Source organism: Myotis myotis, unplaced genomic scaffold (assembly GCF_014108235.1).
Source record: "Myotis myotis isolate mMyoMyo1 unplaced genomic scaffold, mMyoMyo1.p scaffold_m19_p_3, whole genome shotgun sequence".
Classification (NCBI taxonomy): Eukaryota; Metazoa; Chordata; class Mammalia; order Chiroptera; family Vespertilionidae; genus Myotis; species Myotis myotis.
The window spans coordinates 104,586,310-104,605,304 of record NW_023416335.1 but is presented as its reverse complement, the minus strand read 5'-3'; the positions used below and the strand labels follow the sequence as shown (position 1 = coordinate 104,605,304).

General features: G+C 45.0%; 1 protein-coding gene and 1 pseudogene across 1 annotated transcript; both read left to right on the top strand.

Annotated features, from left to right (window-relative positions):
* Window positions 1-1,284: 1,284 nt before the first annotated feature.
* Window positions 1,285-2,268, top strand: LOC118650531 (annotated as a pseudogene).
* Window positions 2,269-9,854: 7,586 nt separating this feature from the next.
* On the top strand, window positions 9,855-18,995 carry PEX26 (peroxisomal biogenesis factor 26). The gene is made up of 5 exons (XM_036298492.1): window positions 9,855-10,413; window positions 11,319-11,459; window positions 11,889-12,184; window positions 13,785-13,928; window positions 16,022-18,995. The coding sequence occupies exons 1-5, from the start codon at window positions 10,184-10,186 to the stop codon at window positions 16,105-16,107; spliced, it is 897 nt and encodes a 298-aa protein (XP_036154385.1). The 5' UTR covers window positions 9,855-10,183; the 3' UTR covers window positions 16,108-18,995.

Here is an 18,995-nt window from a genome sequence, read left to right as displayed (position 1 = left end):
TGTGTTTGGGCGTGGACCTCTTTGGGTTCTTCTTCCTTGGGACTCTATATGCCTGCTGAACGTGTGTGCCTTTTTCCTTCAACTGGCTAGGGACCTTTTCTGACATTATTTCTTCAAATAGTTTCTCTATCCCTTATTCACTTTCTTTACCTTTTGGTACTCCTATGCTACAAATATTGTTATGTTTCATGTTGTCAAACAGCTCCCTTAAGCTGTCCTCCTGTTTTTTAATTTTTTCCTCTGTGGTTCTCTGACTGAGTGATTTTTTTCTACCTTGTCTTCTAATTCACTGATCTTCTACTTCCCCTAATCCAGTGGTTCTCAACCTTCCTAATGCCATGACCCTTTAATACAGTTCCTCATGTTGTGGTGACCCCAAACCATAAAATTATTTTTGTTGCTACTTCATAACTGTAATTTTGCTACTGTTATGAATCGTAATGTAAATATCTGATACGCAGGATGTATTTTCATTGATTGCGACCCACAGGTTGAGAACCACTGCCCTAATCTATGGTGTATTCTTTCCAATATGTTCTGTATTAGTGCTATGTTATTCTTCATTTCTACTGGTCATTTTTTTCATAATTTCTGTGTTTTCTCATGGTGTTATGCAGCGTTGTAATCATTACTCTGAACTCTGGTAAACTTCTCATCTCTAGTTCATTTAGCTCTTCTTCTGGAGGATTCTCTTTTTCTTTCATTTGGTGCTTGGTTTTTGTCTCCCCATTTTGACTGCCTTCTATCCACTGAGCCAAACCAGCTAGGGCCCAATTCTAAAATTCTAACACTCAGGGTGACTGAACTTATTCAATTATTTTCTAGGAAATAAAGAAGAGAGTACTAGAGGGAACATGGGCAAGAAAGCAAGCCGTGGGTTCCAGTATTTGGAAACACCTTTAATGTCTCTCTCTTTGGGGGTCAGGAGTCTGGGTTAGGGCATGTATCTCCTCAGCTTCCAATCTTTTTACACAGTGCTTACTGGTGAAGGTACCTGAATGTCAAGATCAAATGATGCAGAACAGCTCAGAAGGGGTGGGTCCCTCTGGAGCAGCGGTTCTCAACCTGTGGGTCGCGACCATCGGAAAACACATATAGCATATCAGATATTTACATTACGATTCATAACAGTAGCAAAATTACAGTTATGAAGTAGCATCAAAAATAATTTTATGGTTGGGGGGTCACCACAACATGAGGAACTGTATTAAAGAGTCGCGGCATTAGGAAGGTTGAGAACCAGTGCTCTGGAGCATTACATGCCTATTGTCTTACTAGTATACAATGCTAGCTGTTACAGGGGTCCTGAGGTGAGTGAGACCCTGTTCCCACTCCCTGGAAAGGCAGAGTTGAATAAGGGAATTATATAAATAACTATGAGAAAACATTGAATCCAATGTGATAAGGAAAGGTCAGGAGGAGGTAGCATTTTTCCACCCTTCCATGATGGAGCCAGGGCTGATTTTTCCCTAGTGAGTATCCATTGCTTGTTTCGTTTTTTAGGATTGGTCTGGAATTGTGAAGATTTGCTTGGCCTTCTCTGAGCAAACCCTCTGACTCCTGGGATAGGTGAGAAAAGGTGGGAATTGGACAGCATGTCTCCATAGATGGGCATCCTATCAACTTCAAGGAGGATGAAGAGTAGCTTTGATGATTTTTTGAAGAATGCTTCTGAGCATGGGGTCTGGTTAGAAATATGTAGGAGAACCACTGGGTGACCTCTGTTTGGCTAGGGGCCAGACCCCCTAGGGGACTGTGGGGGAACTGGCTTTCTGGGCTCTTGGAGGCAGAGAAAGAAGATTTCTACCAGATGATTTATGGGGATTTCATGGAAGAATCATGAGATATTAAATATCAAAGGGACCAATCAGACACAGAAGATGAGGTGGATTCTGACATCGATGAAGGGGATGAACCATCCAGTGATGAGCTAGAAGAGTCAAGAAGGAAGCACAAAATAGTATCCAACACCTAAAAGGAGCCTCTCAAGAGAGTAATGCCTCAAACAGTCAGCACCTCAGATGGTATCTCTTAGAAGGTCCAAGACCACTAGAACTACAGGATAATGCCTCTGACAGTCGGAAGTTCATGAGTCAATGTACAGCTGAACATACACAACAAATATCCTTGTGGTACAGGAGAGGCAGAGCCAGTCACAAGCAGGGAAAGGGGTCCCACAGGGAGCAGCCACTGACCCAGGAGGAGCTGCTCATGGAGGCCAAGATCACAGAGGAGCTCAACTTACATTCACTGGAGACTTATGAATGACTCCAGGCTGACAAAGAGAAGCAGGTTCACAAGAAGCGAAAGTGCCCTGGGCTCATAATTACCTACCATTTAGTGACAGTGCTGCTGGTAGAGAAGCCAGGCCCTACAGAAGAGAATATTGATATGGAAGTACTTGATCCTGCTCCCATGGCTTCTGCATTGACTCTCCGTGCCAGGACAAGACCCCTCATCCCTCCTGCTCATTGCTAAGGTACCTTCATCACTTTTAGCAACAATGTGACATTTGAGGAATGGTTTTCCCAAGGGTGGCCATCAAAGGCTCCTGTTTAGAGGTCTTCAAAGTGACCCATGGCCCCACTCTATACCAGTACCCTGTTACAGACATATCCTATGTCACTGTTCGAGCCTTCAAGATCATCTGTGAGACTTACAAGAAGTTCATCACTGTCCACAAACTGTCACTCACTGTCTTTGCTCTGGGTCCTGGCCCACCACCTCCTGAGCCCCTCCCTAGTTCTGGGCCTTGAGTCTTGTGCCAGAAAATTGTCACCAAATGAAGAGATGTCTATTCCTTAGAAACCTTTTTTTCTGCCCTGACTCGGGCTCTTAATGTACCACCTCCTCTCCGTTTCTCCCTTTGTCATCTCTAAACTTTGCCTAGCCCTTTCCTGTATTTATTTCACCATCTCTTCCCCTAGTTCCTACTGGTTTTGTTTGTGTTTTTTAATTTAATAAAATAGAAAGTTCTATTTTTTAAAAAAGGAAAAATATCCAGTAATTGCTCCAATTTTGCCACTGAAACGTGTTTTGAGCTTTAGTTTCCCATCTATAAGTAGAAATAATAATATACCTATGTTACCTTGCTCACAGTTTTGCTGTCAAGCTCAAATATACTAAGTGAAAGCGCCTTGTAGAGCCAGTATTATGTATTAGTTAAGGAGAAAGACTCTGGGGCCAAATTGCCTAGTTTGAAGTCCTAACTATGCACTTATTGTGTGACCTTGGGAAAGCCACTTAGCCTCTTTGTGCCTTAGTTTCTTCATTTACAAAATAGAAATGACACTTGAACTTTTGTCACAGGGCTGTTGATGATTAAAATGAGTTAAATGTAAAGTATTTGAACAGTGCCTAGAACATAGTTAATACAGTACCATATAAATAAAGCCATTATTATTATTATGAAGTTCTATACAGAAGTATGATTATGATGATTATTTCTTAGATACAGAAACAAGTAAGAATTCTTCTGTGTCGATATGGAGTGGAGTAAACAGGAAGCCTTCAATTCTGCTCTGAACTACAAGTTCAGACTTTTAAAAAGAGCCATAAAAATGCCATCTAACTGTCAAAAGTCTGAGTGAGGGGGGCACAACCCTTGACCATCCTGGAAAAAACACCATCTCCACCCTACCATATTTATCTCTTTGGCTTGCTTCTGGCCAAAGGTCTACTCTGGATATGATCCTGCTGCATCCAGACCTTTGCCACCAACGTCCCTGTACTGAGAGGCTCTGACTGGATGAGATTTGTTCAAAGGGGCAGCTATGGATCCTATCTATTGTCAGAAAATGTAGAACCAGCGTGGGGGGAGATCAGGACAGGCTGGACTGACCACAGATGGGCTCTTCTGACCTTTGTAAAGAAGAGTCAAGAGTTGGATTCCAGGTTAGAAAGTAAAATTACAGAACTTTTAGGTGGAGTCAGATTCTTTCTTTTCCTTACTAATTTCCCAATATATTATACCATCTCACCTTATATTAGCCTGAAATATTCCAGTGATTTAAAGAGTTCAATGTGTTATTGGATTATCTCTTCTTTTCCTCTAACTGAATGGAAGAAAGAACACCAAGTACCAGAGCTTTGGGTAGAGGTCAGGGGATGACTTAAAATGTGGATTTTGTGTTTCACTTATTCTACTAGTTTTCTCAAAATATAATGATTCCAACAATACAAATATTAACCTGGGCCATGCCTTATAGATCTGGCTTTACAGATCAGGCCTTATTTCTATTTCTTGTTTTACCCAAGGAGAGGAAAGGTGGTTTCAAAGCTTGCACCATGAACCCTGGGTTAGGTTTTTATAATACCTGTTCACTTTCTGTCAGGTGGAATGAATTTACTTATGTTTAGGATTGCTATGTCTTAGCTTGAGAAATTCTGGGTACATTCAGACACAGGTGAGATGGTGGAGAGTCATAGTAGCTGTGTGTTGAAGAATCAATTTGTGGGCATAACAGTGCTAAAGGTTAAGTGGTGACATACAGACCACTATGAAGCCCTGTTAGTAAAAAATTCGGTGAAACACGGAACTAGAACAGAATCAGATTTTAATATAATTTTTAGCACCCCACCCACCTGTGAAATATCTTGATCTAATTTTGGCTTCTGTGGCAGCCACAAAGTAGGCAAATTTGTTTCTGGTAGGTCTGTTGCTTTTAAGGATGTACTGCCATCTCCTGGAAAATTTTGGAATAGCAGGAAATTTCTTGTTTGGGATTAAGGAAGGGGTCTTTTCAAGGCAACAACAATTTAGAGGTGGTACTACTAGAAGTGAAGTGATGTGGCTGTACCAGTCTCCACCCACCCAAGCCAGCTTAGGTCTGTTTTCTGGTGCTCCTACTGCTTTCCTGATGTTTCAAGGAAGACTTCTAAACCTAGTTCTGAAAAACAGATTTTTTTCTTTTTTTCTTCTTTTTTTTAAAATATATTTTATTGATTTTTTACAGAGAGGAAGGGAGAGAGATAGAGAGCCAGAAACATCGATGAGAGAGAAACATCGATCAGCTGCCTCCTGCACACTCCCCACTGGTTATGTGCCCGCAACCCAGGTACATGCCCTTGACCGGAATCGAACCTGGGACCTTTCAGTCCGCAGGCTGACGCTCTATCCACTGAGCCAAACCGGTTACAGCCAGATTTTTTTCTTTAGTCCAATAAGTATGATGTCAAATCTGAGATAAAGCTGATAAAACACTTTGGTAAGTTCAGTCTTAGACTGATCCACTTTTCAGGGCTCTTTGCTTACCTCTGGAGTTTGCTGTGTGGGACTGCATATTGCCTGGTGAGGAATAGGGACTTAGAGTGAAGCTTCTCCCAGATGACCCTGAAAGTATGTTGTTCCCAAGGGTAGCATTCCAAAGTCAATGCTGGTGTCCCAGACAAGGTCTAGTCCTGAGCATGATGACCACGTTTTCTCTCTGCTCTGCTCCCAACCCTGGATTTACTGTTAGAAAACAAAGCTAAATGTAGATACCAACTCCACCCCACCACTGTTATCACTCACAGTCTCTCTTCTCTACTTTACTTATTTATCCTTAGCATTTATTATCATCTGAATAATACTGTATATTTTTACTTGCTTGTTTTTTGTTTCCTTTCACTATGATGTAAGCTCCACAAAGTCAGACATTTTTGTCTCATTTGTTCACGGAGGATCCTCAGTTCTTAGAATAGACTATACAGTGGACCGCCAATCCACACCTGCCAAATACCCTAAGCCCTTGTCCTATATGAACAATGCAGTAAGCCACAAATCAGTGTGCGCCGAGTAAACTAAGCCCCCCACCCCTTCCCATTCCGCCCCTCAAAAGGCGTGCCCACCCCTGCACGTATTGCTGTTCTCCCCTTGCGAGACAGCCCGGCAGGTGCTTTTTCTCTAATAAAGCCTGTAGTCCTGGTTTTCGGCCTCTGTCTGATTTTTCAGGAAGGAGATGTATGATGTAAGCAGACACCCTGTACCTGGCCTCTCTAATCACTAGGGGAGGAAAGTGATAGGGAATTTTTGGATTGGAACCCGGATTCTTTGTCCACTGGAGTCAAAGAATGAATCCACGGACAGAGGGTAGTATAGCAAAGGTGGAGATTTATTGAAGAACAAGTACAGACTCCCATGTGGAGGGAGGGAAAGAGTCCCACAGAATGGACTTCCACATGGGGAGGGGGAAAGAGTCCCACCCCATCCCTTCTTCCACAGTTTATAAAGGCTGTAGTTCCTATGTCCTGATATCCCCTCTGATTGGCCACTATCCCCCTTTTTGATTTGGTCACTATAGCAACTCCTGAACTCAAAGGTCAACCACATGGGACATGTGATGCCCTCCTCCCTCATTGTTCTTTTCTTTCTGGGCTTTCTTCCTTCTTCTTTATTTTGTAAACTAGAGGCCTGGTGCATGACATTCATGCACTGGGGAGGGGGGATCCCTCAGCCCGGCCTATGCCCTCTCACAGTCTGGGACCCCCCCAAGGGGTTCTTAGCACTGCTTCGGAGGCAGGAAAGGCTCCTGCCATCTCCGCTGTGCTTGCCAGCTGTGAGCCCGGCTTCTGGCTAAGCAGCACTCCCCCTGTGGGTGCACACTGACCAACAGGGGGTAGCTCCTGCGTTGAGGGTCTGCACCCTGGTGGTCAGTGTGTATCATAGCGACCAGTCCTTCCACCAGTCAATTTGCATATTATGGTTTTATTAGATAGGACTAGAGGCCCGATGCACAAAAATTTGTGCACTCGGGGGGTGGGGGCGTTCCTCAGCCCGGCCTGTGCCCTCTCGCAGTCTGGGACCCCTCAGGAGATAACGACCTGCTGGCTTAGGCCTGCTCCCAGTGGCAGAGGGCAGGCCCAATCCCTAGGTGCAGCCCCTGGTCGGGCTCAGAGCAGGGCCAATTGGGGAGTTGGGGCGCCGCCCCCTGTCATGCACAGAGCAGGGCGATCGGGAGGTTGCGATGCCACCCTCAGTCACGCTCAGGGTAGGGCCGATTGAGGGGTTGGGGCACCGTCCCCTGTCATACTCAAGGCAGGGTCGATGGGGAGGTTGTGGCGCCACCCCCTGTCAAGCACAGAGCAGGGCCAATCAGGGGTTTGAGGCACTGCCCCCTGTCACTCACAGAGCAGGGCCCATCAGGGGGGTTGGGGCTCTGTACCCTGTCACGCACAGAGCAGGGCCCATCAGGGGGTTGGGGAGCTGCCCCCTGTCATGCACAGAACAGGGCCCATCAGGGGTTGGGGCGCTGCCCTCTATCACCCACAGAGCAGGGTCAATCAGGGGGTTGGGGTGCCGCCACTCTCACACTCAGGGCAGGGCTGATGGGGAGGTTATGGCTCTACCCCGTCACACACAGAGCAGGGCCCGTGGGGGGTTGGGGCGCCGCACCCTGTCACACACAGAGCCGTAGGGCGATCAGGGGGTTGGGGAGCTCCCCCCTATCAGGCATAGAGCAGGGCTGATCAGGGGGTTGGGGCGCCTTCCCCTGTCACAAACAGAGCAGAGCGGATAGGGAGGTTGTGGCCCCACCTCCTGTCACACACAGAGCCGCAGGGCGATCAGGGGGTTTGGGCGCTGCCCCCTGTCATGCTGATCCCGGTGCCGGGAGGCCTCTTGGCTACGCTGATCCCGGTACTGGGAGGCATATTACCCTTTTACTATATAGGGTAGAGGCCTGGTGCACGGGTGGGTACCGGCTGGTTTGCCCTGAAGGGTGTCCCGGATCAGGGTGGGGGTCCCCACTGGGGTGCCTGGCCATCCTGGGTGAGGGGATGATGGCTGTTTACAGCTGGTCACACACCCTTCAGGGTGGGGGTCCCCACTGGGGTGCCTGGCCAGTCTGGGTGAGGGGCTGAGGGCTGTTTTCAGGCTGGGGGTGACTGAAGCTCCCAACTGCTCCTTTTTTTTTTTTATTTATTTATTCTGGGCCAGCTTTAACTTTGAGGCTTGGCTCCAGCTCTTAGGCCTCTGCTACTGAAAGTAGGTTTCTGGCCTTTGCTTAAAATGTTGCGATCCTGCTGGCTGAAGCCCTGCGGACTAAAGCAGGTTTCTGGGGTTTTGTTTAGCTTCTATATTTGTTACATAGTTGCTTAGAGTTGCAGCTCAGAGGCCTGCAGCGGCAGGCGGGGAACGTTGGAGTCCTCCCTCACTGAAGCAAGCAAGCCTCAGTTAGTTTCAAGCTGCCTGGCTGCCGGCCGCCATCTTGGCTGGCAGTTAATTTGTATATTGCCCTGATTAGCCAATGGGAAGGGTAGCAGTCGTACACTAATTACCATGTTTCTCTTTTATTAGATAGGATATAGACCCTTTTGGATACTTCCAGCTCCCTTGTCTTATGTAAATGCAACTGTTGCTGCTCCCTGTACCTGGCTTTCTTGTGTTATGGAGATGTCCCTGTTGCTGCTTCCTTGTCTTATGGAAATGTAGCTGCACCTGGCTTTCTTGTGTTATGGAGATGTACCTTCTCCCAATCTGTAACCCTATGATTTTTTCCACAGACTCCAATTCTAAAAATTCCCTAAGCCTGCCTATATTACCCTAAAATTCCTGTTTCAAAAGAATTCCGGAGAAGTTTGGAGAGAGTTCAAAAGGTAAGAAACTGGGGAGAAATTAAAGCTGAGAGGGCTTATTATGAAGTTCGGAGGTAGGGCAAAGTTTGAGTGAAGTAAAGAATATAAATAAATGTGATTTTACATATCTGTGTAAAATTGTTTAATAATAATTATAGCTATAATTTATTGAATGTTTGCTCTGCTCTGGAACTTTATTATAAATTGCATTGCACAAAGTATCTCTTATTTTATGTGACACAATGAAGGCTCAACTTGTATAACTTGCTTGTGTGATGATCATGAATTCCCTAATTAGAAAGCACAGATTTATTCATCCGGCAGAACAGACTAGTGCTTAAATATGTGCCTTTGAGCCAAAAGAGCCCTGGATTGATGCCATTTTTTGTCACTACTTGTGTGATTTGAGCAAATTATTTAAATAAGATACAATTTCATCTCCTGTTGAGGAGGAAACTGGTCTTGCAAGGCATGTCAGGCCATAAAAACTGTGAACAATGCACTGTCCTGGGGTGGGGGGGTGGTCGTTATTGCTGGCCCCAGGACAGATCATCGGATATGACCTGGGGACCCCCAACACCAGGGGCCTTCCTGTAAGCCCACCAAAAGGAGGCGGAACCATATCTGCAAGACAAAGACCCCAGAAGGCTATAAAAAGTGTGTTTCTTCACTCTGATTTGGGAATTATTCCCGGAGTCCACTAGTGTTAATAAACGGGGTCCCTTCCTTTCTCTGGGAAGCGTGCTTGGTATTTCTTTGGTCTTCTGCAACACTGTAAAGTAGAGATAACCATTGTTCTGAGGGAAGAACTAAATAAGATTGCACGCAAAGCGCTTAGCATAGTGCCAGGCACTCAAGTACTGGATAAATGTGAGTTGGGTCTGGGAAGGCGGTACAAACTGCTGTTTCCTTTCAGTGCCTTTCCTGGTCTGCCTTAATTGCTATCCCTATAGATGCTCAGAAGAGTGCATTAGCTCCATTTCCTTACTGGAATTTCTTCTGTCTTGCCTCTTCCAGGTCTGGTTAGTAAGGGCACCAACTCACCTCTGAACATAACCTCACCTTTGGTATTCCTGGCCTCAAAGCACTGCTTTCAGTTTGTTTTCTCCGGAGACAGTGCCAGTTTTGGGGAGCGCGGCATGCTGGTGGTTGTAGTCCGAATCTTCCCATCTGCATCACTAGAGCTACTGAGCCTAGGGTCGGAAAACTACAACTCCCAGAGTCCCGCGCGCCGCCAAAACCGTGCTGCAGAGCCGCGAGAACAGGAAAGAGATCGTTTATACGTTGGGTGAGTGCCCTGTTCTTCGGAAGTAGGTGACACTCGCATTCTCCCAGGGTTTAAGTGCGTCCGTACACGCTGTGGGGGCAGAGAAGCTAGGCCAGGTACTTGAGGCACGCAGCCGTTCTGCACATCCGAGGTGTAAACTGGTTTCCCAGGCGCCGGGCGAGCCTAGCTTTAGCCTTAGAATATAGCCCCTTTCTTTTCCTTGTCCAGGACGCGGCCTCGTGGAGGGTTGTGGATAAGGCTGTGAGGACTGCCCACTTCTCCCAGGCCGAATAGGGCTCCCGGAGCCCGGGAGGAGAAGGGCCACGTGGACGTCTGTAGAGACAGGCCTCGAACCAGGCTGCTATGAAGAGTGACCCGTCGACAGCTGCAGCCCCGCTTAGGGGGGCCGGGGGTGCCCTAAGCAGCAGCGAAACGGTGCGCGTCGTCCTGTCGCCGGCGGCAGCCGCGGCTCTACTGGAGGAGGCGGCCGATCACTTAGTGGTGCACCTGGACTTCCGGGAGGCGCTGCACACCTGCGAGCGAGCCGGCCAGAGCCTGAGCAACTACGCCCAGGCTGACTGGCCTGTGGGCACGTACGTGCGGGGATTGCCTGGGGAGGGACCAGCATTTCGGGAACCGGTCATTCCCAGAATGTGCACAGGAAGCCTCTGACAGGCTGATGTGCCCGTTCTACAGAGGAGAAAACTGAGCCCCTGAACAGCTTAGCCAATTCTTTGCTCCCTGCTCCAGTGTGATAGCGTGATGGGAAGATAGAATGTGTATTGTATTAAATTATTTTCTTAAGCAGGCTCAGTCCTTTCCTAGGTACACTCCCCATCCCTAAGTTGTTCACTTCTGGTCTTGGCTGATGAGTGGGAATGGGGTTCTGGTCCTGCTGAAGAACTGGATTAAACAATCAACTTAGAGAAAAACCTTGGGTTGTAAAATTGATTAGATCACACTATGGAGGTGGTGGGTAGAATAGTCAAAGCTGAGGAGCCCTGGTTGTGATTTTAGGGGTTGTATGGGGGCTTGTTTCAGTAAACGCTGAAGGCTGTGATTCCTGGTGCCTGGAGGTACCTCACTGGCTGGCACTAAGGCCAGTGGATTTCCTATACCCACACTCAGGCTTCATGCCCATTTCTTCACATAAACTGTTCCAGCTCTCTTTCCACCCACACACCTGTGTTGTAGGTGTACTTTTCTCTTTCTGGCATACAAAGGGGAAAGTACACCTGCATACAAAGATGTTGGGCAAGAGTTGATTTGCCTCTAGGAGGTTTATAGGAACTTTTAATTTCTAGGAGAATGGGCAGTTTTCTCTACGTTGGGGCCCATGAGACCAATTGTAATTGTGAGGACACTTTGAATACTAATGGGGAGAATGGAAGTGATGGCTGCTAAATTGGAAGGTGGGGAAGAACAGTCCCAGGGTGGAGGTATGAATGGAAATGGAGGGGGACCGTTTCTAAACCTGAATTGGTTTTTTTGCTGACAGTTCCTTAGAGGTGAAATGCTCCTTGTGCGTTGTGGGGATCCAGGCCCTGGCAGAAATGGATCGGTGGCGGGAAGTTATTTCCTGGGTTCTTCAGTATTACCAGGTCCCTGAAAAGCTACCCCCCAAAGTCCTGGAGCTGTGGTAGGTCCTTATTACTGACTCATTGGATCATTCCAGAAATGAAGACTTTTGCTCTCTTCTGAATCAGTGCCTAATATTTCCTCTTCCACATTCCCTTCTATTTTCCTCCAAATCTGATTTTTTTTTCACTAAAGGATGAGGAAGGAGGGATTTAGGAGTGGGTTAAAGGAAAGAAGAAGAGAGAAGATACTGGGAATAGGAAATGTGAAATGGGATGACAGAGTGGAGTGTCATAGTGGAGTGAGAACTTTTTGCTATTTTCTAGGAATTCCTAATTCTTTCGATGTCAGCATTCCATAAGGAAGGGCTGGAGGACACAGGGGAGGAGTTGGATAAGAGAGTATAGTGGTTATGAGAAATGAACCAACTGTGGAACACTGACTGTTTTTTTTCTTGGGGGGGTGGGGATTGGATTATTTTGGGCTGCAGTGTTCTTTTATACAGCAAAATGCAAGAGCCTGGAGCCATGCTAGAAGCGGCCAGTGCGTGGATCCAAGACCCAGATAATCAGGGCCTTCCAGAATACAGAGCCTTGGCAGAACTTTACCTGCAGCAGGTGCTACTGCCTCTGGGCTACTTGTCGGAGGCTGAGGAGCTAGTGGTGGGCTCTGCAGCCTTCAGTGAGGAGCAACGGCTGGATGTACTCCAGGTCATCAGCATAGCAAGGCAACAGCAGAAACATGAACACTCTGACTCTGAGAAGGACCAGAAGCTAAACCAGGAAGGTAGGATATTATCCTTCTGTGGCTTCTTTAAAGTGTAGTTGTGGGCTTTCCTCTGGACCTTGGGGTCCATCATGACATTCCTGGGAGCTTAGGAAACCTGTTGAGTTGCTTAGAAAGTCCAGGCACTCTGAAGTTGGTAGTGGAAAGAAAATCTTCATATGGGAATGTATTGCTGGGTCTCAGGACCTTGACTCTTTTCTCCTAAAAGTCACCATCTCCTTGGGGTCCTCTCATTAGATCTGTTGCCTGTACTATGCTGGGCTAGGTAGGATGTTATTCCTTTAAATGCTAGCACAAATGTAGACACAGCTGAGGTATGCTTGGGGATAGCCAAAAGATAATGAGAAACTAACACGATAACTTGGTAACTTGACTTATGAGGTAAAAATTACTTATCTTCAGTTTGGGTGCCTCTGCTCAGTCTCCCATCTGCCTCACTCACCGGACCTCTTGGGTGTCTTTTCCAGTGATTGATGTCCACCCCCTTCAGAGACAGCCCACCTCTGCACATTAGAGCGCAGATTTATAAACTGGCTTCTGTAGAGAAACCACTTCAGGACTCAATACCACACACCTGGCTAGCATCATACAAGGGGAACCTGCAAAAGGGTGGGTGTGGATTTGTTACAAAGGGACTTAAAGGTTCCTCTACTCCAGACGCTTCCCCTGGTTCTTTAATCCTTTTCATCTCATTTTCCTTGAGTGATCTAGACTTCTAGACTGTACATAAATACGTTTAAGTGCAGAGATTCACTATCTTCTAAAGCAGCTCATTTTATCAACGGACAGTTCTGTAGGGAAATTGTTCTTTATCATGAATTTAAGTCCCCCCCCTCCTTGGTGGTTTCTAATGTATTGGTCATAATACATAGAATAGGTTGAGTCCTTTTTTTACCCCACAAGAGCCCTTCAGCTGTAGGAGACTGTAATACTGTTGTCCTAAATGTTGTTGTTGTTGTTGTGTGTGTGTGTGTGTGTGTGTGCGTGTGCGCTAAAGAGCATGAACCTGCTGAGACAGGATCACTTTTTTGCAAACAGGATATGTTGGCTTCAGAGATTACCTATGGCTACCCAAGACCTCTGCCCCTCCACCCATGGGGAGGAGGAGGCAGAAGAGGGTTTGATGGCAAATTCAGGTTGTCCTGTCAGGACTGGGCACCACTTGTTCTTGGGTTGGTAGTGTTCATGTTTATATTCATAATCCAGGATCTTTGAATTCTTCACTGTGTGTGCTAAGTGCCCTTTATTTTCCTGCATTATTGTGATAATCAAGACGTATTGTTCTGTGTAACTCTATGCATGTATCTTAGGCCAAAATATAAATAATGTTATAAAATAGGATATTTAGAAAAACACCAAATATGCCAGATTTATCTAGCTGAGTAGATGTGCAAAGTCCTCCCCTAAGGAGATGATAGTGTGGTGATATAGTCCTTAAAACATGTTTGGAGCTTCGGAATCTCTTTTAGAACCACTTTATGAATTACAAGAGTTATAAAATTACCTTCTGTTCAACTCTTATAATCAAGCTCAAAGCTCAGATTTAGGGAAGCTGGTTCCTGTGACTTACCTTACAGTTATGCTCTTTCTCCCTGACCAGACTCCTTCCACAAGTTTCTGTCACTACTAATGTTGCTTCGCCGGCTTTGGGACTCTGCAGTGAGCCACTTCGTTTCCCTGCCCTTCAAAAAGAGCCTCCTGGCGACCTTGATTCTCTGCCTCTTGGTGGTGAGGTTTGATCCAGGTGAGTGATGAAGCCTACCTCTCCTATCCTTCCTGGAGAAGGGGCAGTTGACAAGAGCTGGGCCTGTGGGAGCCCTCTTGGGGATGGAGGTACCTCCTGTGCCATTTCTTTGAATCTCTTCTATAAGGAGGAATTGCTGGACCTGAGCAAGAGCTGGCCCAGCCCACCTAGGAGAGACTAGTGCTGTGGTCTGTGAGGGCAGTTTGGAAAAAGTCTACTCTGCTGACTCTTTAACATTGACTTTGAGTCATTATCATCTACTTTATCATGTACTTTATGCAGGATTGAACTCTGAATAGAACCTCAGAGTTAAAAAAAAATCTTCCTCATCATATGTTTAAAAAACTTTGTTAACTTAAAACATATTAAATTGTAAATGAAATACTTATACATTTTAGAAATGTGGAAAATAGGGAAAATTTAAAGAAGAAAACAAATCACCTGTAAGTCTGCTATTATAATGGTTGTACTTTCAGCCTTTTTTCTATGTAAAGACATATATGGGTATAAGTAAATTTTGCATATCATAAGTATTTTTTGAAACATGGCCTTAAATGGCTAAATAATATTCCAATTTAAAGAAAGTCCCATAATTGATTTTAACAACTCCCCATTGCAGAACATTTTGATCATCTTGTGTTCTGTTTTCTGCAGTGCTGTAAAGCAGACTTGAGCTCCCTAAGTACTATTTGGGAACAACCTTGGTTATTTCCTGAGGGTTAATTCCTTGTATACCTCAAAGTTGTCTTTTTCACCCCTTTGCTGAACACTGAGCAGGAATTCCCTTTGAAGAGCTCTGTTTGCTTTAGGAAAGAATCACTAGTTAGCCTCAGGTAAGCTAAGATAGTTTGTGTTCGTTCATATCTATCCTCTGACTTTTTAAAAATTTAACTTTATTGACCCACTGTGTCCTGCTCCCACCCCCTCCCCAGGCCTTCATCCTTATCTGTCCAAGGGTTGGCTTTAGCTCAAGCAGTTACTTCGTCATAGCAGACACTATCCTCTGACTTTCCCATTGTTCCAGAGACTTGATAAAAATTTAGAAATTTTTAATGGTTTTTTAAGCCCTTTCATTTCATAAACCCTGGTCTCCTAAGTGCAGATGTCAAGAGGTCATTTGAGCTTGCTGTTCACAGAGCTGCTCAGACTTCTTCAGAAGTGCCCTTGCTGGTGGTCCTGACGTTCAATGCTAGTTTTGACTCATTATAGTGGTGGTGTTATGGGAAAGGAGGACTCATGAATGGGCTGCAATTTGACCTCCATAGAAAGGATATACAGAAGTTAGTCTGTCAATAACTTTCTTAAAAAATATCTTCCTTTTTAAGCTAGAAAAAAAAAAATCAGTTAAAAAATCAGGAATTCAGCCCTGGCTGGTGTGGCACAGTTGTTTGGATCATTGTTCCGTATACTGAAAGGTGGCAGGTTTGATTGTTGGTCAGGATACATACCCAGGTTGAGGGTTCGATCCCCAGGCACACTCAGGAGGCAACTAATCAATGTTTCTCTCTCACATCAATGTTTCTCTCTCTCTCTCTCTCTCTCTCTCTCTCTCTCTTCCTTCCTCTCTCTAAAATAAATTTTAAAAAATTAAAAACAAATCAGGAATTCAAATAATGAAAAACAAACCAACTCAGCTTTAATTCCAAAGAGGTGAATTTTGCTTTAATTTCAGTATATCTAACATGATAAAAATAGGTAATACTGTCACATGGCTCCAAATTTAAAAGCTATAGAAATGAATGTAGTAAAAAGTCTCTTCCCAAATTCAATGCACCAGAAGCAGTCACATTAGCAGTTCTTTGTATATCAAAAAGGTAAAACATAATATATTTGTATCTTTTTCTCAGCAAATTTAAGATCATTGTAATCAAAGTGAAGAAAGTATATTTCAGAGAATATGTCCTAGAGAAAGTGAAATTCTTTACTGTTGAGGAGGGAAGCAGGAGGAAATAACATTAAGCATCAGAATATGCTTCCAAAAGAATCCTTATGTTCCCAAGTTGGTAGAGTTCCTGAGGGATGGGAAATGGGACTAAGTGAAGAGGAGGGGAGTGAAGGAAGGTACACTGACAATAATCTTCTTTTCCCTGCAGCGTCTCCTTCTTCCCTGCCCTTCCTCTGCAAGCTGGCTCAGCTCTTCCATTGGATCCGGGAGGCTATGTTTTCTTCTCTCTACTAGCTCTCCATCCGTGACTGAGTGGTCTTTCCCACTCACCTCAGCCTCTCCACTCCCCACAGCAGAATAACTCATCCACGGCACCAATTTCCTGTTGCTGGCTGGGCCCCTATGGGAGTGGAGCCAGCCTAATTCTAGGAAGAGCTAATTCAATCCATGTCTTTTTTTAAAAAAAAAAAATTGTTTTATTGCTTAAAGTATTACAAAGAGCATTACATATGTCTCTCTCTCTCTTTTTTTTTTCCCCCACATGAACTGTCTTGCTACCCAAATGCTCTCCCACTTTGGCTGGTGTCAGGTCATATGGAAACAAAGTGGGGCTGGAGGGCACAAGTCCTCCAGAACAGTCCCCTCTTATACCCAGAGATGCCTTGTTAAGGAGGGGTTTGGGAATGGAGAGTGTGTCCATGAAACATTCCATCTTCTTGACAAAGTCAAGGGGTTGATTTTTTAGGTCAGGGTGTGAATGAAGCTGGAAGTTCAGAAAAACCCCTTAGACATCTTACCCGTGGACCAGGCCTTTAGTTAGGCAGAGTGCCACCTGAGAGGGCCTCTTCTTTTCTCTCTTATGCTCCTTTTCATGGATCTGGCCTGGTTTTTTATCTGTACATAATTTCCATGGTTTTGCAATGGACTCGAAACTGCCTGGGCCCACTCTCTATTCAGACCAGGGCATGACTTTCAGAACCACCCAGGTGATTACCGAATACAAAATGTGTCTGCTTCGCTCTTCTCACTGGGTAAAGTGATCTTGCTTGGTGCTCTTGGGCTTCAGCTCGGTTTTCCAGGCGGTCAGTGGCCAGCCCCTGTTCTGTTACACTCAGTATTGCTGCTGTCTCTTTCCCTCTTGTCAAGCCCTTGCCCCTGCGATGCAGTAGTATTTTTGTACTTTGTCTAATGGCTTTTTTTTTTTTTTTTTTTTTTACCAATTCTGCCTGTATCCTTGCTTTCTGGTGGACACTTGCTGGTTTCCCCCTTTCTATATCCTGTTCTAATTATAATCTATTATTTGTATAATGCATAAGTTTTTCTGCTTGTGTGGCCTTGAAAAGTAGGCCAGCCTTAGAGGTTGATGAGCTGAAAATGGAACTGGGTAATCAGGGGACCTGGAAGGGATGTGCAGAGGGGGCTGGGGAGAGGGGAGACATGGGTTTTGAAGGCAGTGAACAATAATATTCCTTGTTATGGGGAGGAGACATGGGGCCTCAGAATTTGAGCACCTAAAATATTTCAGCATTTTCTGTCACTGGCCACAAGAATCTTACGCGTTTCTGTGCAAGTAAATGTAAAATACTACTGTGCCATCAAGATTATGCAAGGTTTCCAGCAGGAGCTGGCCAAGCAAACCATCCTCTGCCAGGAACTCTGTCAGTGCTGATGCCAGGAATAAAGGAGGTGCTTTTAGCTTTTCGTGGGTTGATTTTCAAGAATTGCAAGTCAACAACTTCTGTTTAGTAACATGGGTAGAGAAGTAAACTTCACAGGCCATTGGGAGATTAAGTCCCTAGATGTGATCCAACTCTAGGAAACAAATCTTAGCCTTTAAACATGGACTTTTAATAGAGTTAACAACCCTAGGAGAGGAAGGGTGACACATAAGCTTTGAGACTCTCCTTTAGAATGATTTCTTCAAATGAAAATCTGGTCCTGTTTACTACCCTAGACAAAATTTTTAAGGCTTCCCATGACCCATAGTATAAAACCTACATTGTTCCTCATGGAATTTCAGGCCCCTTATGCACTGGTTTTGACTCACACCTCCACTTTCATGTGGGGCCTCTATTTCTTATGCACACTGCCCTCTAGCTACCCCACCAACCAGTTTTCTGAACACTGAATGCTCCTTCACACTTCTGCTGTTCCCTGTGGAAGGTCCATTTCCCTCCCCCTTTTCACCTGGTGAGCTCCTCAACCTTCCAGACTCACACAAGGTTACCCCTGGGAATCTTAATGCCCCCTGCTTCCATCCCCTATTTCATGTCCTTTTGTGGTAGTGACTCCATGGTCTCATAGTTGTGACATTTTTTGTTGTCTCCAGGACCATGAGCTCTTTAAAACTGGGAAGTATGGTTCAATGCCATGTTTAAGAGTCAGGTTTGGATCCTCATTCCACCACTCTCTGGTTGTGTGACTGTAGAAAAGTGATCGAACCCCTCTCAGCCTCAGTGTTCTCATCTATAAGTGAGTTCTTATCTCACTTTGAATGAAAAATTGAGATCCTACTTATGAAGTGTTTAACATGTCATCCTGACCGAATTGAGAGCTCTCCTGAAGGGTAACTGCATCTCCATTGCCCAGCCAAGTGCCTAAGAGTTAGGTGTTCAGAGATGTTTAAAGGAATGAATCGATATAACTGATATGATAGGAGCTCTGTGTGTTTTGGGGGTTTGTATTGGGAAAACCTTGAGTATAAAGAAAACCTGACCATGCCCAACTCATTTTCTGTCCCTCCTTGAAGTTCCCCATTATTGTTCTTGCAGACTCCTAGGTTTTCTATTTTGTGTTTGTCCTGAACTTTGCCCTCCTACCTTCCTAGTCAGAGAAGGAACTCAGACCAGAACTTCTCTGATGACTTTGACTTTTCTCAGGATGCAGGCTAGCACTCATGTCAGTCTTCAACTCTGGGCTTAAAAAGGTCAGGAGTGAAAGGAGGACTTCCTCTTAGACTTATACCTGTGCTGCCAAAATGGTAGCCATTAGCCATGTGTGGCTCTTGATCATTTGAAATGTGGCTGGTCCAAATCGAGATGTTCTTTAAATGTACAATACACACTAAGTTTTGTAGACTTAGTACTAAAAAAAGAATGGAAACTCAATTTTTATATTGATTGCATGTTGAAATGATAATGTTTTGGAAATATTGGGTTAAATAAAATCTATTATTAATTTCA